Source organism: Triticum urartu, chromosome 5A, assembly GCF_056163025.1.
Source record: "Triticum urartu cultivar PI428250 chromosome 5A, HENAU_Tu73, whole genome shotgun sequence".
Taxonomy (NCBI): Eukaryota; Viridiplantae; Streptophyta; class Magnoliopsida; order Poales; family Poaceae; genus Triticum; species Triticum urartu.
In genome coordinates, this window is record NC_141877.1 from 542,367,827 (window position 1) to 542,395,475 (window position 27,649).

Genomic DNA, 27,649 nt, shown 5'->3' on the forward strand with positions numbered 1-27,649 from the left:
TGATAGGGTGCAACCGATTAATCATCAACTTAGATAATCTGGATGTAATTGGGACCATGCAGGACGGAGGACAATCAACGGGTGCGGCGGCGGAAATTTTCGATGACTGCTTTCACTATGGATGTGATTTTATCATGACTAAATTCGAACACTGTAATAGAGAGGCAAATAAAGTAGCACATGAACTTGCTAGATTAGCCAGATTTTCTTCAACTTCAGATTGGTTTGAGGAGCCTCTAAATGAAATTGTAATGATCCTCACAAACGATGTACTGATTATTTCTAATGAATAAAGTTTCGTTTTAACTCAAAAAATGATGCACACAGCCATTCTTATTGATTATTAAGCAAAGTCAACTATGACCGAAGCATTACAAGATATGAACATTTACGACTAATTGTCCAGGAATCATTACTTTGGCAGACTGAGCCTCCCGATTTTTTAATTGATGTACTTGCAAACAATGTATCCTTGTTTTCGCTTAAAATATACACCGCATGATGGCATTTCCGTAAAAAAGCCAGATGTAATTGTACATGAGCAAGAATGATTATCCCTAGGAATAACTAGCTTAACCCGTGCGGCGGCACGCCGCGCCCGTCTGTACATCATGATAGAATCATGAACCATTATTATAAGCTAAAGAAAATATATGTGGTGGCTTCACGTGTGTTACATGCTATTACATGAAGAAAAGCACATTGAAGAGCCTTGTGTTGATTATTTGGCTAATTGATTGGTTGTTTATGTTAGTTGATGTGTTCTCCAAGAGTTTTCCAGGTTCGTGTAAGTTTAATTGTATGTTTTTTGTCACATTTTGTTTGGTTTTCATCTTCATATGTAGCTTCATGTGCTCGGATTTAACTCTTTTTTTTTGTTTGATTATTCCGGTTTTGTTAATTTCATGTGAGATAGATGATGTGTGTGTCTTTATAATGAAGATACAATCGGTTATGCATCAATAATACCATGTCTTTTGGGACCTTCAACCACTGAAAAAGTTGGCCTAAAGTATACCTAGGAAAAATTTCTACTTTCCATCCAAAATGGAGAGTAGCATTTTCTTTGTTCTCCAAAGAAAGCACATCCTGATCTCTTCTCTTTTCCACTGATTTTGAAGAGAACCAAAAAAAAATACATGCCTTAATTTGACAGCCAAGAGGTGCATGTTGAATCAAATTTTAGACGAATAATACACAAATATATGAATAGAGACCCTTGGGTATGTGTATAACTATATTGTAATCTGAGCAATGCTACACGCCCAGGCAGATTTTTACTAAATGTACAGGATGCTTAGCTGGGTTCAATTGATTGAAAGAAAAGCGGGTGAGGGGCCCATACCCTTGAAAATCAGGGGGATGGAGATTAGTTAGCGAGAAGAATCCCATAGAAAAACCCGTATAGTCTGTCGTTCTAGAATTTTAGTTGTAATCTAGGTGGACAGACTGAAACTAAAGCTTGAAATTAGGCTTTTGTAGAAATAGTGTAATGGCAAGATTATTTCAGTGAACTACTACCACATGAGTAAAGATATATATGGTTTAAGATTAAGCTCGCTGTGTGTAAGAATTGCATCGTCGGCATATGGATCTCATGGCTGGCACTTCACTACTCATTATACGTGTTAGGAGCGGCCAATGACCAGAGATACGTGTCTCGAACATGCAACGACCATAAGTAACACTACATCTATAGAAATTAAAAAATCAACTTGACATGTCATTGAGTGTGTACGTTTTAAATTACTAACTGAGAGCATTGCGCACGTTTAATAAGTAGACCGAAGAAACAAGAATGAATTAGGCATCTGTAAAGAGAGGGTCAAGAAAGTAGGCAAGAGAACGGAGCAGTAGATCTCCACCCCAGGTGTTGCCGTGGCCGCGGCCCTCGTCCTTGCGCTCCACCTCGAACTGCAAGTCTGCAACCACCAGCCAACTTTCCTCTTGCTATCACCATTTTTTGAAGCTCTACGGCAGGAATGTCCCAGCTCTCCGCTGACGACAATGGATGCCTAGTCGCCTAGATTACTCATCTCGGGGATGTTCCTGGCCATATATATCTCGTCGGGTTCAGCTCCTGGAACACGCTGGCTGCGGATGCGCGTCCTCCTCTCCTCCTGCAGTCGCCACATCCTCTCCAGCAGCTCTTTCATGTAGTCGATCGCGTCCCCAGGATCGACACTCTGTCAATCTAGATGTCTACAAAAACACACATTCAGATTTACTCCCAATATTCTAGCCATTAATTTTCCAAGATCGATTGACGATTGGTCTTTACCTTGATGATCCTGGGCACGACGGAGGTAGCCTGGAGAGACGATTCACGGTTGTTGAGGCGCTTACAACGCCGGCACTCAACCATCAGGTTCTTGGAGGGCATGCCCTCCAGTCCTCCACCCTCTTCTTCCTCGACGCCGGCATACATAGGAGCTGCCGCCATCGTGTAAGGGCAGAACGCGCCACTGTCCGCGCCCGGCAGCCCGGGATCTACCACGCAGGCGTCGAGGCGTCACACGGCGCTGGCGATTTTACTGCTCACCGCTGCCGGGCCGGCCCGTGTAGATAGGACGGCCGAAGTGGGCAAAAAGCGGCAACGATAGCCTCATCCTCGCCACCGAGGAGGGTGAGCATTCCGTTGCGAGAGCCGCCGCTGCCGCTGGAGTCAACGGTGTGGCAACCAGCGGGCCGCACGGCCACCGACCTGGACGGCGTCGCTCAGCACCGACTTCAGCTTTTCCTTTGGACCTCTGCGTTGCCGCAGTAGCTGTCTGTCGCTCTCGCTCCGCCCGCGTGGAACGACCCGGAGGCAGTCGACTGTCCAGACTCCAGGAGATCGCAATGAACCCGCCCGGGGAGTCGGCAGCGCCACGGCCGATGTACCCACTGTGGCAACGGCTGCACATCGTCCTTCGCTGGCAAACAAAAGAGCATGCATAGTCGACGACGGCGAGGACGGACTGTCAAGGCGAACATGTCAGGTGTGAAGGACTGGAGAAAGTAGAAGAGAAGCACATCCGGCGAGAGCTTTGACGCGAACTCGGCGCCGGCCTCTCACCCCGCCGTCCGTGTGCGGTGTGGTTCCCTCACCGGCTCCTTCCGTGCTCTTCTCGTGGTCACCCCAAGGCAAGGAAAAACGAAAGCAGGAAAGCCCGTATTATAGAACTTCCAAATGACCAGAACTAACGATGAAAGCAGTGCCTAGAATCCAAGAACGCCCAGAAGAGCTGCACCTGCTAACACGTCCTGCTACCGCTCCTCCTTCCGCCTCCTCGCCCACATCTTCATCGTGTACGATGGACTGGCGGCGCCCAGGTCGCCGACTACTGCCAGGACACTCGCAAGCTGCAAGTCGTGCGCCGCAGAGGACCGCGTCGGAGCCTCCGACAACCTGCCCGGTCTACCCGGGGTTGCCTCGAGCTGACGACCTCCCAGGCGGACGACGGCCTGCCATCCCCGACCAGACCGGACAGCAACAAGAGTAACCATCCCTAATTCTTATGCAAGACAGAGTGCACGGCCGGCTCGAACCAGGATGGAAAGAAGATGGATGGAAGAGGCTGGTATTTATAGGAAGCAACAAGGAAGCAAAGGACAATTTGAAGGTAGCCACTGCATGGATAGAAGAAGCAACCAGAGAAATAGAGAAAGGCGGCAGCCGACCATAGAGCAGGCCTAGAAAGCACGGCGAAGCGGCAGCCAACCTCACAACAGCACACGTGGCAGAAAGGAAATTCTAGTTCGAAACAACCAGCATTATTAAATATAAGCAGTCAGACCAGGATACATTGCATGTTGCATGCCTGCAGACCAATGAAAACTGCATATCCTGTGCGCACATGCAACCAAAAGCGAACCGGAGGAAGAATCGCGCATGCATGCCCATAGAAACCGCCCATCCTGCACACCCATGCAGCCAATGGCAAACCGATTTAGAAAACCTAGCCGCAATTGCTAACTGCACACAGGTGCATACCCTTCCAGATCCCCCACTAAAGCACGTGGCGTGTCCCCGTTGGCTCGCTTTTTACTGATAGAAAAAAGTCAAAGAAACAGTAAAAAAAATCCTGACCAGATTTAGTATATGTATAATTATCAGTGAACAAGGATTTTCCTCGGGCCAAAATGTATGTTCAGACTGAGCACATCATTGGGGATAGCGTGAGATAGAAGGTCGTTGCACTTGCACAAAGCGCTAAGAATAAGTTGCCATATGATGTCAGCGATAACCTGTGTAATTTCCGGGAATCCATGTAAAACGGACTATTGACAATATTTAGGCAAAGAACCCCGACAGATAGAGACGGATTTAAACGGTTTCTGTGCTTATGACTGACTCACTAGTAAAAACGCATGAATAAATGTCAAGCAAGTGGTCGTGCCGGAGTGGTTATCGGGCATGACTAGAAATCATGTGGGCTTTGCCCGCGCAGGTTCGAATCCTGCCGACCACGCTTCCACTTTTTCATTTTCTGTTTTCCTTTTTTTCACGAAGCCAAAAGCCATAACACCAACCCAAACTAAATTTGCATGTGCTTTTTGTCTTCCTTTTATAGCACAATAGCTGGCCAGCTTCTACAAACCGAAAAAGACTTTCGCCATGTTTTATACTTTCTCCATCCGAAAAAGCTTGTCCCTCAAATAGATTAATGCTAGATACATTCATTTGAGGGACAAGTTTGAGACAAGTTTTTCGGACGAAGGGAATATATAAAAGCAAACCGCCACGAGTTATACAAAGTTCAAACAAAGAATACAAACGCACACCCAAACACACATAAAAGTCCCACGAATAAGGTTTTGTTGAAGGCACTAGCTCAACAAGCCCAAGGTAGACCACAATTTCATATCAATGGGCTTAACCTTTTTTAGGTGAAAATTTTCTGTTTTCCTTTTTTTTCACGAAGCCAAAAGCCATAACACCAACCCAAACTAAATTTGCATGTGCTTTTTGTCTCCTTTTTATAGCACAATAGCTGGCCAGCTTCTACAAACCGAAAAAGACTTTCGCCATGTTTTATACTTTCTCCGTCCGAAAAAGCTTGTCCCTCAAATAGATTAATGCTAGATACATTCATTTGAGGGACAAGTTTGAGACAAGTTTTTCGGACGAAGGGAATATATAAAAGCAAACCGCCACGAGTTATACAAAGTTCAAACAAAGAATACAAACGCACACCCAAACACACATAAAAGTCCCACGAATAAGGTTTTGTTGAAGGCACTAGCTCAAAAAGCCCAAGGTAGACCACAATTTCATATCAATGGGCTTAACCTTTTTTAGGTGAAAATTTTCTGTTTTCCTTTTTTTCACGAAGCCAAAAGCCATAACACCAACCCAAACTAAATTTGCATGTGCTTTTTGTCTTCTTTTTATAGCACAATAGTTGGCCAGCTTCTACAAACCGAAAAAGACTTTCGCCATGTTTTATACTTTCTCCGTCCGAAAAAGCTTGTCCCTCAAATAGATTAATGCTAGATACATTCATTTGAGGGACAAGTTTGAGACAAGTTTTTCGGACGAAGGGAATATATAAAAGCAAACCGCCACGAGTTATACAAAGTTCAAACAAAGAATACAAACCACACCCAAACACACATAAAAGTCCCACGAATAAGGTTTTGTTGAAGGCACTAGCTCAACAAGCCCAAGGTAGACCACAATTTCATATCAATGGGCTTAACCTTTTTTAGGTGAAAATTTTCTGTTTTCCTTTTTTTTCACGAAGCCAAAAGCCATAACACCAACCCAAACTAAATTTGCATGTGCTTTTTGTCTCCTTTTTATAGCACAATAGCTGGCCAGCTTCTACAAACCGAAAAAGACTTTCGCCATGTTTTATACTTTCTCCGTCCGAAAAAGCTTGTCCCTCAAATAGATTAATGCTAGATACATTCATTTGAGGGACAAGTTTGAGACAAGTTTTTCGGACGAAGGGAATATATAAAAGCAAACCGCCACGAGTTATACAAAGTTCAAACAAAGAATACAAACGCACACCCAAACACATATAAAAGTCCCACGAATAAGGTTTTGTTGAAGACACTAGCTCAACAAGCCCAAGGTAGACCACAATTTCATATCAATGGGCTTAACCTTTTTTAGGTGAAAATTTTCTGTTTTCCTTTTTTTTCACGAAGCCAAAAGCCATAACACCAACCCAAACTAAATTTGCATGTGCTTTTTGTCTCCTTTTTATAGCACAATAGCTGGCCAGCTTCTACAAACCGAAAAAGACTTTCGCCATGTTTTATACTTTCTCCGTCCGAAAAAGCTTGTCCCTCAAATAGATTAATGCTAGATACATTCATTTGAGGGACAAGTTTGAGACAAGTTTTTCGGACGAAGGGAATATATAAAAGCAAACCGCCACGAGTTATACAAAGTTCAAACAAAGAATACAAACGCACACCCAAACACACATAAAAGTCCCACGAATAAGGTTTTGTTGAAGGCACTAGCTCAACAAGCCCAAGGTAGACCACAATTTCATATCAATGGGCTTAACCTTTTTTAGGTGAAAATTTTCTGTTTTCCTTTTTTTCACGAAGCCAAAAGCCATAACACCAACCCAAACTAAATGTGCATGTGCTTTTTGTCTCCTTTTTATAGCACAATAGCTGGCCAGCTTCTACAAACCGAAAAAGACTTTCGCCATGTTTTATACTTTCTTCGTCCGAAAAAGCTTGTCCCTCAAATAGATTAATGCTAGATACATTCATTTGAGGGACAAGTTTGAGACAAGTTTTTCGGACGAAGGGAATATATAAAAGCAAACCGCCACGAGTTATACAAAGTTCAAACAGAGAATACAAACGCACACCCAAACACACATAAAAGTCCCACGAATAAGGTTTTGTTGAAGGCACTAGCTCAACAAGCCCAAGGTAGACCACAATTTCATATCAATGGGCTTAACCTTTTTAGGTGAAGGTGAACAAGACCATTATTTATATCTTAATGTAGGGGACATACAAAGATTGTTTGGTGGGATTAACCAGCCAAACATAATGACCAACTTCCATAGTAGTGGCCACTTGAGATAGCCTATGAGCCGGGCGAGAGGTTGTTTTGATCCCGAGCTCATGTAAGCTTGGAAGAACAGTTAAATCACATAAATTAGAAGAAAAAAATCAGAGTTTTTTGTGCCAAACATTGATAAGTGTTTTGACTACTTGTAAAATTTCATCACGGGATGACATACACGGAAAAGGTGGCAAAAAACACAATCAATGCTCTAAAAGGTTAGTTTCAAAAGCATTTTCGAGCATCATTTTTTCCACATCTTCCACGAATGTCATTCATGATGTAGCTTTGCAAGCAATAACAATATTTGTCTATGTTTTGCGCAAAAAAAGATTCAGAACTTCTTGAATATTTCCCTCCTTTTAATTTTACTATTCACCCAAGCTCTCATGAGCTCGGGATCAAAACAACACTTTTGCTATGAGCCTCCTTATTACAAGTGCGTCGTTCATGGCCAATATTAACTACTGTCAGACAGTTAGTTGCCATGCATAGCTTGTCCAGCATAAGATCTTCTCCCATAAGCCTCTAGGGTTGACGTAGTCGTCACCCCTTCGAAAACCACTACTGATGAACCCAAGTAGGCGCCCAGGTCATTTTGGTGTGATGCAGTGGAGGATGGTCGAGACCCGGTGAGGAAGGGGGCCAGATGTAGCTGGGTGGAGTTTCGAAACGAGGTGCACAATGCCACATCGGCAAAAACGCTTGCCAAAACCACTAGAATCAGGGTTATGGGTGATTCACATGGTTTTGGAAAGATGGAGGTTAAATACCATGTTTTAGACCTCAGGGGGTAAAATAGCCGATTTATGTACCCCAGGGGTTATGTGGACTTCTTTCTCGACGCTGACATGCCTCCTGCTCAATGCAGGTGAACGCCATGGAGCTCGCCATGTCCAACATGGACATGCCAAAGAATGTCCTTGCCCAACCTGCATTGCACGGGGTTTCCACTACAATAACGAGGGAAGGAGGGCTGACATGACCTGGGCTCCTGAGAGTGGTGATCGTAGCCGCACAGGAGCGGCACTGAAATTCCCAATTTAGCGCGGCATAAGTGGTATTTCAGATTTTTGGCACCCTTGAAACCAAGAATTGTTGCCACATCGTGGAATCGGTTTGGATGCCGAGTAATTAGATTCTTCTACTTCAAAATTTGTGGAATCTATTGATCACTGTTGAGTGCCTGCCACGCGTATTCTATGCACTGTGGAGTATGAGCAGTAATAGTTGGGGGTGAGCAATATGGTCTAGGAACAAAAAGAAGGAGATCTATGTATTTTCGCTGATGAATTGACATTTTGATCATGGGACGACAATTTGAAGCAATGCCACGGTGCTTTTTTTTCTTGCAACGAATGCCATGGTTCAAACAGTTTGCTACTCGAAGCTGACAAAAATGACTGAGATTGCTCTGAGAAGCAAAAATGGCAAGCAGTGGTCGTGCCGGAGTGGTTATCGGGCATGACTAGAAATCATGTGGGCTTTGCCCGCGCAGGTTCGAATCCTGCCGACCACGCTTCAAACTTTTATGCTTATATCCCCCTTTTTTTCTCTCTCTCTATGCTTTTCTGTTTTGGAAGCATGTCCACATTTTTTTACTAACTGGAGTTGTTGTTTGCCCAAGATCAGTTGTCATGCATATTGTTTACCCCAAAAAGTTGTGCGGAGAATAGCCCCAAAAAACTCAGAAGTTACACACCAGTGACATGAATGACCAGAAACTGATCAGGAACAGGCAAGGAAATGCGTACCTATAATGTCCACATTTTTTTACTAACTGGAGTTGTTGTTTGCCCAAGATCAGTTGTCATGCATATTGTTTACCCCAAAAAGTTGTGCAGAGAATAGCCCCAAAAAACTCAGAAGTTACACACCAGTGACATGAATGACCAGAAACTGATCAGGAACAGGCAAGGAAATGCGTACCTATAATGTCCACATTTTTTTACTAACTGGAGTTGTTGTTTGCCCAAGATCAGTTGTCATGCATATTGTTTACCCCAAAAAGTTGTGCAGAGAATAGCCCCAAAAAACTCAGAAGTTACACACCAGTGACATGAATGACCAGAAACTGATCAGGAACAGGCAAGGAAATGCGTACCTATAATGTCCACATTTTTTTACTAACTGGAGTTGTTGTTTGCCCAAGATCAGTTGTCATGCATATTGTTTACCCCAAAAAGTTGTGCAGAGAATAGCCCCAAAAAACTCAGAAGTTACACACCAGTGACATGAATGACCAGAAACTGATCAGGAACAGGCAAGGAAATGCGTACCTATAACACTTGACAAGAGAAGACCTCAAAAGATTTCACAAAAAATATAAACTGGTCAGGAACAGGCAATGAGAGACTCAGGATGAACAGCAAAAATAAACAAGAATCAACTTCACTGGGACTTCAGCCCGTATGAGTTTTACTGCAAGTGAAGACGATTGTTCACACCACTGCTAGGAGTGACCACAACAGTCTAGTATCCGTAATCGACCAATTCGTTAACATATGACTGAACCACCTTTTATGTTAACATAATGTTACAACTCATGTTTCAGAGGCAGTATTGCACTTTTTTTCCATATCAGCCAAGTTTGAACTGCTACTTTGTTTACCTAGGAAACATTTTTTTTTAGACGTGGGGCAAAAGATTTGCCCCTTTTCATTAATTAAGAGAGAAGAAGTCTGACGAAGTTACAAGTTAAAGCATACAATAATCTTATTTATGGCTTTTCCTCACGAGGCCGAAAGTGGGATTGGTCTCACCGCGCCCTGTATGCGACGGAATGCAGTGCTGATCCTTTCTTTCAGTGCAGCATTTTCACACTCGACATCACCACTCCTCCCGTCCAAATGCGCGACGTCTCCATCCACGGATATAACAAGCTTCCCTTCCTCTGCGACTTTGACATCACCGAAAAGCGACACCATGAGAGCATATACTACCTTCTGCACCACCTTCTCCATTTCTTCTTCTGTCTTTGCTGCTGCTTCGATCGGAACAGCCTTTGGGCCTTCACGGCCTATGTTCAAGATCGTGGCCACCACAGAATCGGACACCATGTCACTTACGGAATCAGAGGACCACTGCAGCGTAACATAGCTTTCTGATTCCAGGCGAATGGTCACCCTCTCGTGAACAATCAAAGTTGGAACATCAGGTTCTTCGGTTGATGATTCCACACTCTCGTATATCTGCTTCAGCCTGTACTTGATCACTTCAAAAGAACCAGAATACGGGACGGAGATCCGCTGAGTAATGTTAGTAGTAGATAACTGTGTGTACACACGGAGATCCTCAGGGGCCCCAAAAAACTCAGAAGTTACACACCAGTGACATGAATGACCAGAAACTGATCAGGAACAGGCAAGGAAATGCGTACCTATAACACTTGACAAGAGAAGACCTCAAAAGATTGCACAAAAAAAATAAACTGGTCAGGAACAGGCAATGAGAGACTCAGGATGAACAGCAAAAATAAACAAGAATCAACTTCACTGGGACTTCAGCCCGTATGAGTTTTACTGCAAGTGAAGACGATTGTTCACACCACTGCTAGGAGTGACCACAACAGTCTAGTATCCGTAATCGACCAATTCGTTAACATATGACTGAACCACCTTTTATGTTAACATAATGTTACAACTCATGTTTCAGAGGCAGTATTGCACTTTTTTTCCATATCAGCCAAGTTTGAACTGCTACTTTGTTTACCTAGGAAACATTTTTTTTTAGACGTGGGGCAAAAGATTTGCCCCTTTTCATTAATTAAGAGAGAAGAAGTCTGACGAAGTTACAAGTTAAAGCATACAATAATCTTATTTATGGCTTTTCCTCACGAGGCCGAAAGTGGGATTGGTCTCACCGCGCCCTGTATGCGACGGAATGCAGTGCTGATCCTTTCTTTCAGTGCAGCATTTTCACACTCGACATCACCACTCCTCCCGTCCAAATGCGCGACGTCTCCATCCACGGATATAACAAGCTTCCCTTCCTCTGCGACTTTGACATCACCGAAAAGCGACACCATGAGAGCATATACTACCTTCTGCACCACCTTCTCCATTTCTTCTTCTGTCTTTGCTGCTGCTTCGATCGGAACAGCCTTTGGGCCTTCACGGCCTATGTTCAAGATCGTGGCCACCACAGAATCGGACACCATGTCACTTACGGAATCAGAGGACCACTGCAGCGTAACATAGCTTTCTGATTCCAGGCGAATGGTCACCCTCTCGTGAACAATCAAAGTTGGAACATCAGGTTCTTCGGTTGATGATTCCACACTCTCGTATATCTGCTTCAGCCTGTACTTGATCACTTCAAAAGAACCAGAATACGGGACGGAGATCCGCTGAGTAATGTTAGTAGTAGATAACTGTGTGTACACACGGAGATCCTCAGGGGCCATAATCTGATACGTGAAGCCCTTCTTCACGAGTAAGCCGCTAACTGATTCTCCCACTTCTGGTACCTTTGCTGCCAATCTGCCAATTGTCTTGGCCATTTTCTCAGAGCTGAAATACATCTCCACTGATTGGCAATTCTTGGGAGACACGATTTTTGTGTTTGTTCCATCAAACTGAGTAATAAGCTTCTGTTTAAGCCTCCCCGTCTCATTTGCTTCTCCGTGCACAAGAATAATGTTGGGTGGGCGAAGCTCGTCCAAGAAGCCGCTCGTCTGTAGGAAATCAGCATGAGCAGAAAAGGAGATGTAGAAGATCTGCATATGAAGGGGAGCAGTGAGCCCATTCGCTAACGTCACTTCTCTCGGCTCGCTGATAATGGCCTTCGCAAGGGAACCTTCTACGGCAAAACCTGGAATAACACATGTGTTCTTCTTATCTGTGCACCACTTGTCAAAGAGCTGCCTGGAGAGGCCACTTTGGAGACTACCTGGACTTGCCATCACCACTGACGGACCCACATCATGGAAGTTGTCTATGCTATTCAAAGGCTCAATATGCTTGAAATGGAAGGGATTGGATTGTGCAAACTGGTTCCTAATCCTTTCATTCATGGAGTTTATGTATGTCTGGTAGACAGCCATGCATTTCTTCGCAAGAGGGGAGGCGTAATAGATTGGAATCTTATGGAGCTCTGGGTGGTTAGACCAATACTCATCCAGGATAAGCAACAGTTCCTGTGCTCTACCAAGAGCGTATGCTGGGATAAGAACACGCCCCCCTTGAGAAACTGTGTTGTGGATGGCATCAGTGAAGCGCTTCTCTCTGATATGACGAGGTTGGTGTTGCTGCACACCATAAGTTGACTCGATAATGCAAATATCAGGGGAGAACTGGGGGACCTCAGCAGCTTTCAGGTGCCGGTCTTCTTCACGGGAGTAGTCACCAGTGTAAAGAATGCGAACACCGGCAATATCCACCATGAACATGGCAGCACCAAGTACATGGCCAGCGGTATAGCACCAGAAGCGTATGCCATTAACTTCCAGTGTCTGGTGGAAGTCTATGACCTGCATCACAATTATATGTTAATACAATCTCCATTCTCCCTGTGGTAAATTAAGACTTGCAATCCTCACAAGCAGAATCAGGCCTTAGCTGCAAGTGAAAGAGTCCTTCTGTTTGGAAGCAATGCCCAGATAAATACAGGGTTCTCAATTTTACCAACAGCCCAGTGGCCTTTAAATGTTTTGACTTTTCAGAATTGTACGGACACATATAAGAATTCCAAAGGCGGGAAGCAGGAGCTAGCGACATGGGGAAAACTGAATCTAAGTTCACTTTAAAATATCAACCAGAACAACTCCAGCTACCAAAAGAACAGAGTTTGACTGAATTTGTAGGAAAAACTATCAAGAACTACGATACCAAATTAATATCATTGGATACACAACAAAAATATATTTTCGTATTATATCTATTTAGTATTGTAGTTGTTGATGATTTTTCGTACAAACATGGTCAAACTATGCACCATTTGAGTTTGACCTCGACAAAATTTATATGACTTCGTTTCAGAGACAGAGGGGAGTAGTATCTTTGTGTGTTCTTCTTTTTTCCCCTAAAATAGTGTGTCGAATTTTCTATCGACCAGGCATTATCGATCATCATCTTATTAGCAACAGGCATCTCAGACCAAACGAAATGGATCAATTCATTCACATTTGTTCCATTTACACATGCCGGAAACAAAGAGATGAGCGAAAACAAGGTAGTACCTCGATCTTGTCCATGGAACGGATGATGTCCTGCTCGTCAAACAGCATGTCCTCCACGGAAACCTTGCTGACCTTGACGTAATCCGAGAGCAGCAGCCTGTAGATGGCCTTGGTGGCGTGGGTCATGAACACGCGGCCCTTGAACGTCGTCTGCAAACAAAAACAGAGCAGAGCAGAGCAAATTCAGGCACCAAACAGCATAACAACATCGACCCCCGCCGAACCGAAGTTAAGAGTTCCAACGTGATTACCTACCTTCTCGAGGAAGTAGGGCAGCGAGGCGGCGTGGTCCAGGTGGAAGCTGCAATTTCAATCCAAGGCCGGAAATCAGGCGGTAGGGAAACGCCAAGATGCGGAGGTGGGGATGGAGGAGGTGCGGCTGCTTACTGGGTGACGAGGAGGACGTCGATGGCGGAGGGGTCGATCTCGTCGAAGTAGGGCAGCGCCGCCATGCCGGAGTAGGCCGGGTGGATGCCGCAGTCGAACTGGGCACCAGCGAAGATCCAGTCAGTGGGATTCCCCGAGAACAAGGAGAGCTAAGCGGCGAGAGGGAGGAGGGGTTTGGATGCGAACCAGGACGGTGCGGCCCTTGAAGGACATGTGGACGCAGGAGCGGCCGACCTCGCCGCCGGCGCCCAGTGGCGTGATCACCATGTGGTCGCCCTCCCGCCCGCCCGACGCCGGCCGCTTCCCCGCCGGCGGCGCCATCGCCACGGATGCCATCTTTTTTTCTCTTTTCCCCGTTGCTTATGACAGAGAGAGAAGAGAGAGAGAGAGTAGAGCTTTCGGTATCAGTGGCTTCCCTATTTCCCGAAGGGATTCGTTTTTCTTGTTTTTTAGTAAGATGTTTCTTTTTTTACCCGCAAATTTTAACATGTTCCCTCTTATATCCTCTTTTTACATGAGAGATAAGAGTAGATAGTAAATTTAAACGGTTGACTTCATTAAGCAGTGGATCCGAGTAACTCTTTCCTTCTTTTACCATTTATGTGAAAAGTGAAGGTAAGAGAAAGCATGTCAAAATTGCTTTTTTTACTACTTTTCAGTAAGTTTTACCTGATTGTCATTTGTAATCCTAAGATTTTGCTGTGTACATCATCTAGCCGCGCCACACATTTGTTGACCGTGTTCCTATCTTCTTGCTCACTTCCTTCGTGACCGCCCCACCGCTATCCGCGCGCATAAAAGGGTTTGCTCCTATCGCCGATCCTTGTGCTCGGCTCCCAATTATGACTGACGTCTACATCGGGCATCTCCAGCCGCGTCTTTAGGAAGGTCTTTTCAGACGTTTTTTTTTACGCCGGCGTCGAAAAATTAGCCCAGTCACGTCTCAAGAACTCGATTTTCGCCGGCTTGAGCCGAAAACAGCGCCGGCGGACCCAGGCCGAACCCGGCGCGCTGGGGGGCGCCCGGGGGCGAACTGTTTTGGCGCGAAACAGCCGCGGGCCCGCCGCGTCAGGGACACGGCTCTCTTCTCGCCCCTTCGTCGTCCTCATCGCCTCGTTTCCCGCGGCGAATCAATGCCAAAACTGCCGCGCTGCCGCGCCGGTCAGCCTGCGCCATTGATGCCTCACGGGCGGCGCAGTGAAGACCGGATGACGCGCGTCCCTCGCCCTCCCTCGCCCGCCACGCGTACTCACGGCGGCTCGCGCACGGGCGGCGCCTCGGCCTATATAAGACGCGCCCCAGCGCACTCGGCGACTCGCACTCTCTCGTCGTCGTCGTTCCTCCCTCTTCTCTCTCTCGCCGTCTCCAGTTCATCATACCCATGACCGAGCGCTTTCCAGGCGACGGCGCGGCGGCGAACGGCTTCGGCCGCCGCCATCTTCACGAGAACGAGGCTCGCCTCCTTTTCGAGGCCGAGTACCCGGTCCCGCCGGACATGCGGGTGCCCGGGGCGTGGAGGATCAGCGCTGGCGGCGTGCCGGTGCCCCCGGTACCCACCGGCACGGCGCGGCGTGCCGAGATCGCACGCATCTGCTCGTCCCTGCCGCGTGCGGCGAGGGAGGGGCCACGGTACGTCCCCGACAGCCCGCTCTGGGAGCCTTATTTCCGCCGCCGTCACGCCGAGCAGCTCGAGGCCACCAATGGCGTCGAGCCCTCCGGCAGGCTCAACGCCGTCGGCCGGCGTCGGTGATGGGGCGTGCCCGGGCGCACGTTGGAGGCCGTCCTCGAGTACATCGAGGGTAGCAACACGCCGCGCCTCGAGTACCCCACTCCTCCGTCCTTCCCACGCAGCTGGGGAAGCTCTTGGACCCCGAGGCGCATGGAGACCGGGGGGTCCTCCTCCTCGTCCGGCGGCTCCCCCTGCCTCCACCTCCGCCCCGTCAAGCCGGAGCCCCAGGGCACGCCTGTCAGCGCGCGCACCCGCAGCTCCGGCGTCCGCATCGGCGACAACGCCTCCCCCACCGGCCGCTTCGTCCTCGTTGAGCCCAAGCCGGAGCCCGGCCTCCCCGCGGAGTACGAGGAGATAGCCCGGCGTGGCTTCTCCGACGAGGACGCCCTGCGGTGGGCGCGGGACGACTACCTCCGCAACGAGATGGTCCGGCAGCGCCGGGCCCTGGAGGAGATCGCCGCCCGCAAGCGTGGGCGCGAGGACAAGCACGACGTCGTGGTCCTCGACAGCGACGACGACGACGACGCCCCCGGACCGTCCAACCCGCCGCGCCAACCGGGGGAGGGATGCAGTAGGGACGGCGGAGGCGTCGGCGGGGGCGACGACGACGGCGGTGACTACACGCGGTTCTACAGTCTCCTCGGCATGTAGAACCGCGTGGGCGGGCGGCGAGGGAGACGGCGGGGTAGCCCGCGGTAGTTTTTCCTTTTTTTATAAAATATGTTTAAATTTAAACAAACTCAAACATGTTTGCATTGTGTTTGCGCCGAATTTAAACATTTTAAAAATCCGTGGAAGGCCGCGACTGGAAGGCATCACGCCCCCAATGTGCGATTTAGCGTCGGTGCGCCCCAGGGGCCAACGGCTGGAGATGCCCTTAGCTCGTCGGCGGCGTGTGCCTCGCCATAAGCCACCGCCAGGTCCACATCCCACCTCCCGGCGTATGGGAGTCCGTGTGAAGGCCACGACCGACGCGTGCCGGCAGAAAACTTTAGCCTTGTTGGCGTGTTGCCCCCATCGCCGTTGTCTGTGTCCTCACCATCCACGTTGCATCGCTATTGCGTCAACGGTAGGAGGGTGAGAGCATGACAGGTACCTCCTTCTAGGTCTCTTGGTTGTGTGTCCTGCCACCAGTCTCTCAGACCCGATCCAGCCTCCTTTGTACCCCATGACACCGACGGCTCCTCCGAACCACAGCTCTGTGCCTCCCTGGTTTGGGTCCAATGACTATCTTTTGTTTCCCCGATCTCAACTTTAGTAACCTTTCTTCATGTGTGCGCCCCCATGTGATTTTTTTTTTGTTTGCTGCTTGATTCCACTGACATGATGACGTTGAAAGTTAATTGACCTGTCAGGCATTACAATTAGTGACAGTATGTCTTTTTTTCTTTGTAATGGTTTGCAGACAAAAAATATGCAACATGCTACACAAAGCAGAACATAGTAATGATAAAAGCCAATTGAGCAGAAGATAAGCAACTCTGGTAAGTAGGCATTCAAAAAGAAAAATGCTTAATCGATCATCTCTTGCTTATTGCAGTAACTAAATTGGTGACGAAGTAGGTATTTAGCAGCTACTCGATGTTATTTACAACTAACATATATGTGTATTGAAAAAGCTAGGGAAAATTCGTTTTGGAAATTCCGAAAAAAGCTAGGGAAAATAAAAAATGATTTTTTTCTGGAATTTGAGTTTCTGGATTTTTTTTGGAAATTCGTTTTTTTATTTTCCGTGTTTTTCGAAAATTGGATTTCTTATTTCTTTTTCTGGATTTTCTTCGATTTTACAGGTTGCTTCCTTGGAATTTTTGCACTTTTTTGCTGATGTGGCATGCTGACTGGACCTGTTGACTGGTCAAAACCGGTCAACCAGGTCAAAACCGGTCAACAGAGAGGGGAAGGTTGAATCTTGACCGGTTTTGAGAGTTGGGGGTTGTAATTTAGATGGTATTAGAGTTCGGGTTTGTAAATTAGACTAGGGCAAAAATTGAGGGTTGAAATATGCACTTCTCTCAAAAATGTATGTCTGGACCACCGAACGGATCGATGTAGACCCGCATTGGATGAGAAAGCACATTCGAACTGCTCGAAAGATCGGGAGATGCCCTTAGTCGCATTCTTCATCAAATTGTTGTCGAAGCTGGCCAGCCACCGTGTGTTGTAAAAAGGGAGGAAAAACACATGTAAATTCTGTTTGTGTTGGTTCTTTTGTTCCCTCCTAAAATATTGAGCAAGTACAGATCTGAGGTCGTAATGGTCGAAGCATGTGGCATTCGGCTTGGCAACATCGATTTTCCCTGCAGTATTTCGAAGGGAAATGTTAAGAAAAAAATAAAACATAAAAAAAGCGTGGTCGGCAGGATTCGAAATAGACTAGGGCAAAAATTAAGGGTTGAAATATGCACTTCTCTCAAAAATGTATGTCTGGACCACCGAACGGATCGATGTAGACCCGCATTGGATGAGAAAGCACATTCGAACTGCTCGAAAGATCGGGAGATGCCCTTAGTCGCATTCTTCATCAAATTGTTGTCGAAGCTGGCCAGCCACCGTGTGTTGTAAAAAGGGAGGAAAAACACATGTAATTTTTGTTTGGGTTGGTTCTTTTGTTCCCTCCTAAAATATTGAGCAAGTACAGATCTGAGGTCGTAATGGTCGAAGCATGTGGCATTCGGCTTGGCAACATCGATTTTCCCTGCAGTATTTCGAAGGGAAATGTTAAGAAAAAAAATAAAACATAAAAAAAGCGTGGTCGGCAGGATTCGAAATAGATTAGGGCAAAAATTGAGGGTTGAAATATGCACTTCTCTCAAAAATGTATGTCTGGACCACCGAACGGATCGATGTAGACCCGCATTGGATGAGAAAGCACATTTGAACTGCTCGAAAGATCGGGAGATGCCCTTAGTCGCATTCTTCATCAAATTGTTGTCGAAGCTGGCCAGCCACCGCGTGTTGTAAAAAGGGAGGAAAAACACATGTAAATTCTGTTTGGGTTGGTTCTTTTGTTCCCTCCTAAAATATTGAGCAAGTACAGATCTGAGGTCGTAATGGTCGAAGCATGTGGCATTCGGTTTGGCAACATTGATTTTCCCTGCAGCATTTCGAAGGGAAATGTTAAGAAAAAAATAAAACATAAAAAAAGCGTGGTCGGCAGGATTCGAAATAGACTAGGGCAAAAATTAAGGGTTGAAATATGCACTTCTCTCAAAAATGTATGTCTGGACCACCGAACGGATCGATGTAGACCTGCATTGGATGAGAAAGCACATTCGAACTGCTCGAAAGATCGGGAGATGCCCTTAGTCGCATTCTTCATCAAATTGTTGTCGAAGCTGGCCAGCCACCGTGTGTTGTAAAAAGGGAGGAAAAACACATGTAAATTCTGTTTGGGTTGGTTCTTTTGTTCCCTCCTAAAATATTGAGCAAGTACAGATCTGAGGTCGTAATGGTCGAAGCATGTGGCATTCGGCTTGGCAACATCGATTTTCCCTGCAGTATTTCGAAGGGAAATGTTAAGAAAAAAATAAAACATAAAAAAAGTGTGGTCGGCAGGATTCGAAATAGATTAGGGCAAAAATTGAGGGTTGAAATATGCACTTCTCTCAAAAATGTATGTCTGGACCACCGAACGGATCGATGTAGACCCGCATTGGATGAGAAAGCACATTCGAACTGCTCGAAAGATCGGGAGATGCCCTTAGTCGCATTCTTCATCAAATTGTTGTCGAAGCTGGCCAGCCACCGTGTGTTGTAAAAAGGGAGGAAAAACACATGTAAATTCTGTTTGTGTTGGTTCTTTTGTTCCCTCCTAAAATATTGAGCAAGTACAGATCTGAGGTCGTAATGATCGAAGCATGTGGCATTCGGCCTGGCAACATCGATTTTCCCTGCAGTATTTCGAAGGGAAATGTTAAGAAAAAAATAAAACATAAAAAAAAGCGTGGTCGGCAGGATTTGTGTTGGTTCTTTTGTTCCCTCCTAAAATATTGAGCAAGTACATATCTAAGGTCGTAATGATCGAAGCATGTGGCATTCGGCTTGGCAACATCGATTTTCCCTGCAGTATTTCGAAGGGAAATGTTAAGGAAAAAATAAAACATAAAAAAAAGCGTATTTCGAAGGGAAATGTTAAGGAAAAAATAAAACATAAAAAAAGCGTGGTCGGCAGGATTCGAACCTGCGCGGGCAAAGCCCACATGATTTCTAGTCATGCCCGATAACCACTCCGGCACGACCACTTGCTTGTCATTTTTGCTTCTCAGAGCTATCTCAGTCGTTTTTAGTCAGCTTGGAGTAGCAAACTGACTTGAACCAATACAATCAAACTTGTGAAAAAACAGGCAGTGTATTCGGTGTCAGAAAAGTAGCAGTTCAGCCATGTTTACCGCGATCAAGCAACCACATGAGGCTGTCCGAGGAAGCCGAGCAGTAGCCGCCAGGGCTCTACGCCGGGAATGCTGTCAGCATCGCGCCGCCCCATGAGTGCGACGAGCGCCCGGAAGAAGGCGTGCTTGCTGCGGTACGCCGCCGCTGTGGATGCCGAGAAAATAAAGTTCAGAAATGAAGCAAATGGAACTTGTGAAATTCAAATATGCTGCCTGCAACTCAAAGTTAAAACTAACTTTGAATTTGTAGGTCAGTAGGGCCGAGTACAGCAGAGCCACTTGTACTGTACTGAGGCGGCAACAACATGAGAACATGTCTAATTTGAACGACAAAATTAAGTTTGTAGTCAAACAGAACTATGAGCTGCTTGCTAAAATCCGTTTGGGCCAGCTAAAATTCATGGGAGTTCACTAATTAGATCAAACGGTTTATAGTTTCCCCAAAATGCACCGCCACATTGCTTCACATTGTTGTCCACCCACGATGAAAAAGTCGATCCATCAGCGAAAATGCATACATCTCCTTTATTTATTTTTGTTCCTAGACCACATTGCTCACCCCCAACTATTACTGCTCATACTCCACAGTGCACAGTCTACGCGTGGCAATCAACTCTGATCAATAAATTCCACAAATCTTGAAGTAGAATAATCTAATTACTCGGCATCCAAATCGATTCCACGATGTGGCAACTATTCTTGTTTTCGAGGGTGCCAAAAAAAATTGAAGAGCCACTTATCCTGCGATAAATTGGGAATCTCAGTGTTGCTCCCATGCGGCTATGATCACCACTCTCAGGCACCCACATCATGTTACGCCTCCATCCCTTGTTATTGTCGTGGAAAGATCGTGCAACACAGGCTATAGCAAGGACATTCTTTGGCACGTCCATCGTTGGACATGGCGAGCTCCATGGCGTTCAGCTGCATTGAGCAGGACGCATGGCGGCATCGAGAAAGAAGTCCACATCACCCCAGGGGTACATAAAATGGCTAATTTATCCCCTGAGGTCTAAAACGCGGTATTTAACTCCCGATCTTTCCAAAACCATGTGAATCGCCTCCTAACCCTGATTATGGTGATTTTGCTCACCTCGTTTGAATCTCCACCCAGCTGCATCCGACCTTCTTCCTCACCCAGTCTTGACCATCCTCCACTGCACCATGCCGAAATGACCAGCGTGCCTACTTGGGTTCATTGGTAGTGGTTTTTGAAGGGGTGACGACTACAACAACCCTAAATGCTTATGCTTACTGGGAATCACTCGCTTTGGGAGAAGATCTTATGCACTGCTATGCATAGCAACTAACTGTCTGAGAGTTGTTAAAGATCTTCAAGCACCAAAATAGTCAGGGGACACTACATGATTATGAAGGATATCTTAGCTCACATGAATAGTATTTTGGTTTGTAATATAGGCCATGAACCACGCACATGTTAAGGAGGCTCATAGCGGAAGTATTCTTCTGATCCCGAGCTCATATGAACAGTAAAAAATCAATGCTTGCAAAGCTTCATCATGAATGACAAATGTTTTCAATGCTTGCAAATCTTCATCATGAATGACATTCGTGGAAGATGTGGTAAAAAAATCAATGGTCAAAAGTTCTTTTGAAAGTAACATTTTAAAGCATCAATTTTTTTTGCCATGTTTTCCGTGAATGTCATCCAGTGATGAAACTTCGCAAGCAGTCAAAACATGATCAATGTTCGGCACAAAACATTTATGTTTTTTTTCATTTTATGTGATTTTACTGTTCTTCCGAGCTTACATGAGCTCGGGATCAAAACAGCCTCGTCCGACTCAAAGGCTAGCTCGAGTGGAGACTACTCTGGAAGTTGGTCATCATGTTTGGCTGGTTAATCCACCAAACAATCTTTCTATGCCCCTACTTTGAGATATAAATAATGGCGTTGTTTACCTTCACCTAAAAAAAGGTTAAACATATTCTTATGAAATTGTGGTCTACCTTCGGCTTGTTGAGCTGGTACCCTCAGCGGAATCTTATTCATGAGACTTTGTGTGCGTTTGCATTCTTTATTTGAACTTTGTATGCTCGTGGCGGTTTGCTTTATATATAAAACGGAGCGAAAGTCTTTTTCAGTTTGTAGAAGTTGGCAAGCCATCGTGCTACAAAACAGAGACGGAAAACACATGCAAATTTAGTTTGGGTTGGTGTTTTGGGCTTTTGGCCTTCGCAAAATAATTAAAAATCAATGGTAAAAAATGCTTTTGAAAGTAATATTTGAAAGCACTGATTTTTTTGCCATGTTTTCCGTGAATGTCATCCGGTGATGAAACTTTGCAAGCAGTCTAAACATTATCAATGTTTAAACATTATCAATATTTGGCACAAAACCTTTATGATTTTTTTCCATTTTATGTGATTTTACTTTTCTTCCGAGCTTACATGAGCTCGGGATCAGAACAGCCTCGTCCGACTCAAAGGCTAGCTCGAGTGGCTACTACTCTGGAAGTTGGTCATCATGTTTGGCTGGTTAATCCACCAAACAATCTTTACATGCCCCTAAATTGAGATATAAACAAGGTGCTGTTTGCCTTTCACCTAAAGAAAATGTTAAGCCCATTCTTATAAATTTGTGGTCGTTTCGTAGAAGTTGGCCAGCTATTGTGTTGTAAAAGGGAGAGGAAAAACACATGCAAATTTAGTTTGGGTTGGTGTTTTCGGCTTTGGCCTTTTCAAGGAAAAAAAATAGGAGAACAAAAAAGTGAAAGCGTGGTCGGCAGGATTCGAACCTTTATGATTTTTTTCCGTTTTATGTGATTTTACTTTTCTTCCGAGCTTACATGAGCTCGGGATCAGAACAGCCTCGTCCGACTCAAAGGCTAGCTCGAGTGGCTACTACTCTGGAAGTTGGTCATCATGTTTGGCTGGTTAATCCACCAAACAATCTTTACATGCCCCTAAATTGAGATATAAACAAGGTGCTGTTTGCCTTTCACCTAAAGAAAATGTTAAGCCCATTAAGCCCATTCTTATAAATTTGTGGTCGTTTCGTAGAAGTTGGCCAACTATTGTGTTGTAAAAGGGAGAGGAAAAACACATGCAAATTTAGTTTGGGTTGGTGTTTTCGGCTTTTGGCCTTTTCAAGGAAAAAAAATAGGAGAACAAAAAAGTGAAAGCGTGGTCGGCAGGATTCGAACCTTTATGATTTTTTTCCGTTTTATGTGATTTTACTTTTCTTCCGAGCTTACATGAGCTCGGGATCAGAACAGCCTCGTCCGACTCAAAGGCTAGCTCGAGTGGCTACTACTCTGGAAGTTGGTCATCATGTTTGGCTGGTTAATCCACCAAACAATCTTTACATGCCCCTAAATTGAGATATAAACAAGGTGCTGTTTGCCTTTCACCTAAAGAAAATGTTAAGCCCATTCTTATAAATTTGTGGTCGTTTCGTAGAAGTTGGCCGGCTATTGTGTTGTAAAAGGGAGAGGAAAAACACATGCAAATTTAGTTTGGGTTGGTGTTTTCGGCTTTTGGCCTTTTCAAGGAAAAAAAATAGGAGAACAAAAAAGTGAAAGCGTGGTCGGCAGGATTCGAACCTTTATGATTTTTTTCCGTTTTATGTGATTTTACTTTTCTTCCGAGCTTACATGAGCTCGGGATCGGAACAGCCTCGTCCGACTCAAAGGCTAGCTCGAGTGGCTACTACTCTGGAAGTTGGTCATCATGTTTGGCTGGTTAATCCACCAAACAATCTTTACATGCCCCTAAATTGAGATATAAACAAGGTGCTGTTTGCCTTTCACCTAAAGAAAATGTTAAGCCCATTCTTATAAATTTGTGGTCGTTTCGTAGAAGTTGACCGGCTATTGTGTTGTAAAAGGGAGAGGAAAAACACATGCAAATTTAGTTTGGGTTGGTGTTTTCGGCTTTTGGCCTTTTCAAGAAAAGAAAATAGGAGAACAAAAAAGTGGAAGCGTGGTCGGCAGGATTCGAACCTGCGCGGGCAAAGCCCACATGATTTCTAGTCATGCCCGATAACCACTCCGGCACGACCACCTTCTGCGATTAGTCTCTGAATTGTGATTAGAGTACTGAGAACTTATTTTTGTCTAAGCCAGCAGGAGAACGCGGGCGATAAAACAAGCAGGCAGCCTTTTCGGTTCGGTGCCAGACAAACAAAGTACGTACAACAAAGCCATTTCCAACGTACAGTATGTGATAAGAAGTAATGCTACATGTACAAACGAGTTATAAGGTTTTACAAAAAGGATTGATTTGATTGATCAACAGGTAGGGAGGCGGCCCACCTCCCCTGAAAATCAGAGGAAGGAGGGCAAGTTTATGATTGGTTAGTAGATAAAAAAAATCCTAATCAACATGTAATTGCGTGTAACTCTTTGTATGTTTATCTTATTCAAAAATGCTACACCTACGTAATGCGTGTTACGTATCTTACGTATGAGCTGATTTGGCAGATTTTTATTGGCCATTAGTCGGGGACGCGGGCCATCCTTGAAATCAGGGGGGAGTTTGATTAGTGGGGAGGGGATTACGTATGTTACGTAGAAGTTGTACGTAGGTGTAGCATTTTTGGATAAGATACCTACAAAAACCCAACATATCGATCGAATGTACACTTCAATTTCAACGCGAGACGCGAATCAACCCGTGATTGAGTTGGTTAGATGGACAGTGGTATCCCTAACCCACCAGAGTTCAAATCCTGGTACTCGCATTATTCCTGAATTTATTTCAGGATTTCCGGCGATGCGCTTTCAGTGTGAGGAGAAGGTGCTCATAGAGGTAGGGTGTGCGTGTGTGCGTTCATAGGGGTGAGTGCATGCGTGTGTATATGAGCGCTTGTGTAATGCAAAAAAAAAAAATTCAACGCGAGACTACATCACTGTTGTGTTCAAACACACATCATTCACCAACCACGAATCAGAACTATACTCCTCTCCAGTAAAAAACCATAGCATCAGCTCCTAATTTGATTTTGCCGCCTATGTTGTTATTGAGGCGAACCTCCTGACGTTTTCTTGGCCGACGAATGGCCGACCATGTATGACCCGAACCCCCACACGGTGATCACCAGCGACAGGATCTTGAAGCCGCTCATGGGGTCGTGGAACCACACCACCGCCGCCACGCTCGTCAGCGGCACCCTCACCGCGTTCAGCACGCCGGCCAGCACCGTCGACCCCAGGTACACCACCCCCGTCGCCCCCAGCACCCCCAACTGGAACGTCGCCGCCGACCACCCCATCACCATCGCGTACCCCGCCTTCCCTCCCCCTGCGGCACTGAACCCCGCGGCCTCCCGCCGCATCGCCGCGAACCCGTCGGTGGCCGCCAGCCCCGCCGACGTGAACGCGAACGCGCTCAGCGACACCGCCGCCTGCTGCTCCAGCACCACGTGGAAGCGGGTCGCGGCGGCACCGTCTCCGCTGCCGTTGCTGAGGTACTTGTCGAAGACGAGCTCCGAGAGCGCGAAGATGAGGCCGTGGAGCGCCGACCCGGCCACGTCCAGCGCGAACCCGAGCGCGTACTGCCGGCCCGTGACCCCCGGGTACCGGTCGGACCCCGAGTCCAGCGCGATGATCACCACGCCGGCGGTGATCACCACGATGGCGTTCAGCGTGGACAGGCCTATCCTGTTCTTCTTCCCCACGATGAGGCGGCCGAACACGGCGGAGAAGGCGAGCGAGGACGCGGCGACGAGGGACGCCGTGGAGGCCGGCAGGTACGCGTAGGCCCAGGCGTACATGAGGTTGTCGGCGGCGCTGAGCAGGCCGAGCAGGGCGTACCAGAAGCAGAGCCAGGGCGACGGCGGCCACGTCGGCGACGCGTCGCTGAAGAGGTAGCAGGGGAGCAGCAGCAGCGCCGGGATGGGCCAGCCGGCGACGGCGGACCACGAGAGGATCCACTTGCTCTGGCCGCCTCCGTTGTAGTAGAGGCGCGAGAGCAGGCTGGCCGCCGGGAACGCCGTGAGCATCGCGCCGCCGCTGAGCGCGAGGAGCGCCCAGAAGGAGGCGGGCTTGCTGCGGTACGCCGCTGCCGAGGAGGCCATGAGCGAAGACGCTTTCTGGCGCAGCGAGACGCTTGGCCCTCCGTTGCTGGTGATCTCCGAGCCCGAGCCCTCCATTGCTGCAACTTATGGCGAATATCACAGTTCAGTTCAATAGAAACAGCACGTTCAGAACTTCAGATTTGGCACCAGAAACTAAAAACTAAATCTAGCAGAGCCATGTACAGTACTGTATCGAGGCGGCAACATATTTTCAGTAACTCGACCAAAAAAACTATTTTCAGTAAGCAAAATAACTGAACTAAGAGGTACTAGCTGTCAGCTAAAATTCATTTGGCTAGCCAAAAATCCATGAAAGTTAATTAGGTAAATCAAGCTCCCCAAAATCCACCATAGCATTGCTTCAGATTACCGTCCAACAATCATTGCTAGTAGTATATATATTGTTTAATCAATAATAAAAAGGAAAGAAAAAAGGTTTATTTGATTCTTGGCTCCCCTCCCCACACTCTGCTCCACTGTAAAGCCACCGCAATCGATTGGCAATCAATCCTGAGCAATAAGTGGTAGGGTAGATTTCACAAATCTGGAACCAAAAGAACCTAACTAATTGCTGGGCGTACGTGCCCAGGGCCAGGAACCTTGGATTGATTCAACCGTTTCGCCCTAGGCAGGGATAGGAACGGATAGGATGGAGCAGAGAAGAGAAGCAACCAACAGAATTCCGGTCCGGTGAGCGGGGGCCGGATGGCGTGGTGGGCATCACCGCTGTCGCCGGATGACGAAGGGAGAAAGAAGTGGGGGAGAAGCGAATCGGACCTGCGAGCGGGAGCCGGATGGCGTGGTGGCGGAGGCCTTCGCCGCCGTCACCGTCCTTCTCCATCGCCGTGTGGTGTGGAGCTAGCTTAGGGGTAGAACTAGCCTGGAACACAGCGACGACTCCCAGCTCATCTAATTTATGTGGGCGAGCCTTGAGATTGATTGATTGATCTATACTACGACGATGGTAGGTCGAGTCGCAGTCGCATCGGAGCGTGCTCAACGTGGTTTCGTTTTTTTGCGGGTGAACGTGGTTTCTTTGGTCTCTCCCTACTCTATTTCAGGAGGATAATGCGCCAGCGTTTTTAACGTGTTTGGGCCTACACAATAAACCAGGACTCTCTCCAAAAAAAATAGAAGACAAACCAGGGCACTTGCGTCTGCGTCCTGGTTACATTGATAGTCCTTTTGTAAGGAATTTTTAGGGTATTATCTCTAGTCGCAGCCGCGGACCTAGAATGATGCCCCAGTTTAAATTACACTAAACATTATCATAATCTCAATAAATAGTCTGAAAATAGCAACAACTTTGATGAGTACTCAGTGTCAAATGTCTAGTAAAATTTATTTTGTAATTTTGAAGGGGGTGCCATGGCATCCACGACACCCCCATTAGATCTGCCCCTGTCTAGTCGGCTCCTTCAAAATCCTGAGAGTAGCAAAATAAGCGGCTAAGCGCACCTAGCCAAACTAAGTCTTTGGACAAGTACAAATTTGAAGGGATTTTTCCAAAAAGGCAGCCCAAGTATCTTGTTTTTACCCCTTCGACGTCACTTATCTATCTATATTTATATCAATATAAAATGACCCAAATGGGTAGATCTAAACCATCTTGACCGTCAAATCATACTATCTAGCGGTTCAAATCGTTCCAATGTTGAGCACCGAACATGTTTAACACTCTAATTACCCATCACTGCTATTGGTTATAAACACGTTTTGACTCAACGCTATCCCTTGGAATCTACCATGTAATTAATATCCTACCATTCCTGCGAAAAAGTAATTGATATCTCACCAAATACCAACGTACAACAGATATATCTTACCTAATATAACGTGCAATTAATATCCTATTTAATATAAACGTGCATTGCACGTACATTATTACTAGTGAGTACAA

The 27,649-nt window shown here is 46.2% G+C and overlaps 2 protein-coding genes, 1 long non-coding RNA gene, 4 other non-coding genes and 1 pseudogene across 9 annotated transcripts; 2 read left to right on the plus strand and 6 right to left on the minus strand.

The window, feature by feature from the left end:
- Positions 1–1,678: 1,678 nt before the first annotated feature.
- On the minus strand, positions 1,679–3,540 carry LOC125556602 (uncharacterized). Of its 2 annotated transcripts, XR_015602628.1 has the most exons (3): positions 3,234–3,540; positions 2,282–3,106; positions 1,679–2,202 (listed from the first exon to the last, which is right to left on the minus strand). It is a non-coding gene; the product is annotated as an uncharacterized LOC125556602 (long non-coding RNA). The 2 variants fall into 2 exon arrangements; XR_015602627.1 differs by having other exon boundaries at positions 2,282–3,540.
- An 832-nt stretch (positions 3,541–4,372) lies between these two features.
- TRNAS-AGA (transfer RNA serine (anticodon AGA)) lies at positions 4,373–4,454 on the plus strand. The gene has a single exon. It is a non-coding gene; the product is annotated as a tRNA-Ser (tRNA).
- Positions 4,455–8,464: 4,010 nt separating this feature from the next.
- TRNAS-AGA (transfer RNA serine (anticodon AGA)) lies at positions 8,465–8,546 on the plus strand. The gene has a single exon. It is a non-coding gene; the product is annotated as a tRNA-Ser (tRNA).
- Positions 8,547–9,389: 843 nt separating this feature from the next.
- LOC125510400 (cleavage and polyadenylation specificity factor subunit 3-I) lies at positions 9,390–13,970 on the minus strand. 2 transcript variants are annotated; one of them, XM_048675564.2, is made up of 5 exons: positions 13,779–13,970; positions 13,593–13,690; positions 13,461–13,506; positions 13,206–13,355; positions 9,390–12,497 (listed from the first exon to the last, which is right to left on the minus strand). In XM_048675564.2, the coding sequence occupies exons 1-5, from the start codon at positions 13,926–13,928 to the stop codon at positions 10,860–10,862; spliced, it is 2,082 nt and encodes a 693-aa protein (XP_048531521.1). In that variant the 5' UTR covers positions 13,929–13,970; the 3' UTR covers positions 9,390–10,859. The 2 variants fall into 2 exon arrangements, with proteins under 2 accessions (XP_048531521.1, XP_087377710.1); XM_087521584.1 differs by lacking the exon at positions 13,779–13,970 and having other exon boundaries at positions 13,457–13,506; positions 13,593–13,663.
- On the minus strand, positions 9,760–10,086 carry LOC147972663 (cleavage and polyadenylation specificity factor subunit 3-I pseudogene; annotated as a pseudogene).
- Positions 13,971–19,480: 5,510 nt separating the features above from the next.
- Positions 19,481–19,562, minus strand: TRNAS-AGA (transfer RNA serine (anticodon AGA)). Its single transcript has one exon. It is a non-coding gene; the product is annotated as a tRNA-Ser (tRNA).
- Positions 19,563–23,653: 4,091 nt separating this feature from the next.
- TRNAS-AGA (transfer RNA serine (anticodon AGA)) lies at positions 23,654–23,735 on the minus strand. The gene has a single exon. It is a non-coding gene; the product is annotated as a tRNA-Ser (tRNA).
- Positions 23,736–24,562: 827 nt separating this feature from the next.
- On the minus strand, positions 24,563–26,769 carry PUP5 (purine permease 5). The gene is made up of 2 exons (XM_048675567.2): positions 26,527–26,769; positions 24,563–25,832 (listed from the first exon to the last, which is right to left on the minus strand). The coding sequence occupies exons 1-2, from the start codon at positions 26,588–26,590 to the stop codon at positions 24,691–24,693; spliced, it is 1,206 nt and encodes a 401-aa protein (XP_048531524.1). The 5' UTR covers positions 26,591–26,769; the 3' UTR covers positions 24,563–24,690.
- Between the last annotated feature and the right edge of the window lie 880 nt (positions 26,770–27,649).

Excerpts from the sequence above, each read along its gene's own strand:
- PUP5 (XM_048675567.2), bottom strand. The coding sequence starts at position 26,590 with ATGGAGAAGGACGGTGACGGCGGCGAAGGCCTCCGCCACCACGCCATC. Across the intron at positions 25,833-26,526 it reads CATCCGGCTCCCGCTCGCAG|TTGCAGCAATGGAGGGCTCG; the intron begins GTCCGATTCGCT and ends ATTCGCCATAAG.
- LOC125510400 (XM_048675564.2), bottom strand. The coding sequence starts at position 13,928 with ATGGCATCCGTGGCGATGGCGCCGCCGGCGGGGAAGCGGCCGGCGTCG. Across the intron at positions 13,507-13,592 it reads GACGTCCTCCTCGTCACCCA|CTTCCACCTGGACCACGCCG; the intron begins GTAAGCAGCCGC and ends TTGAAATTGCAG. Across the intron at positions 12,498-13,205 it reads GTTCCATGGACAAGATCGAG|GTCATAGACTTCCACCAGAC; the intron begins GTACTACCTTGT and ends ATTGTGATGCAG.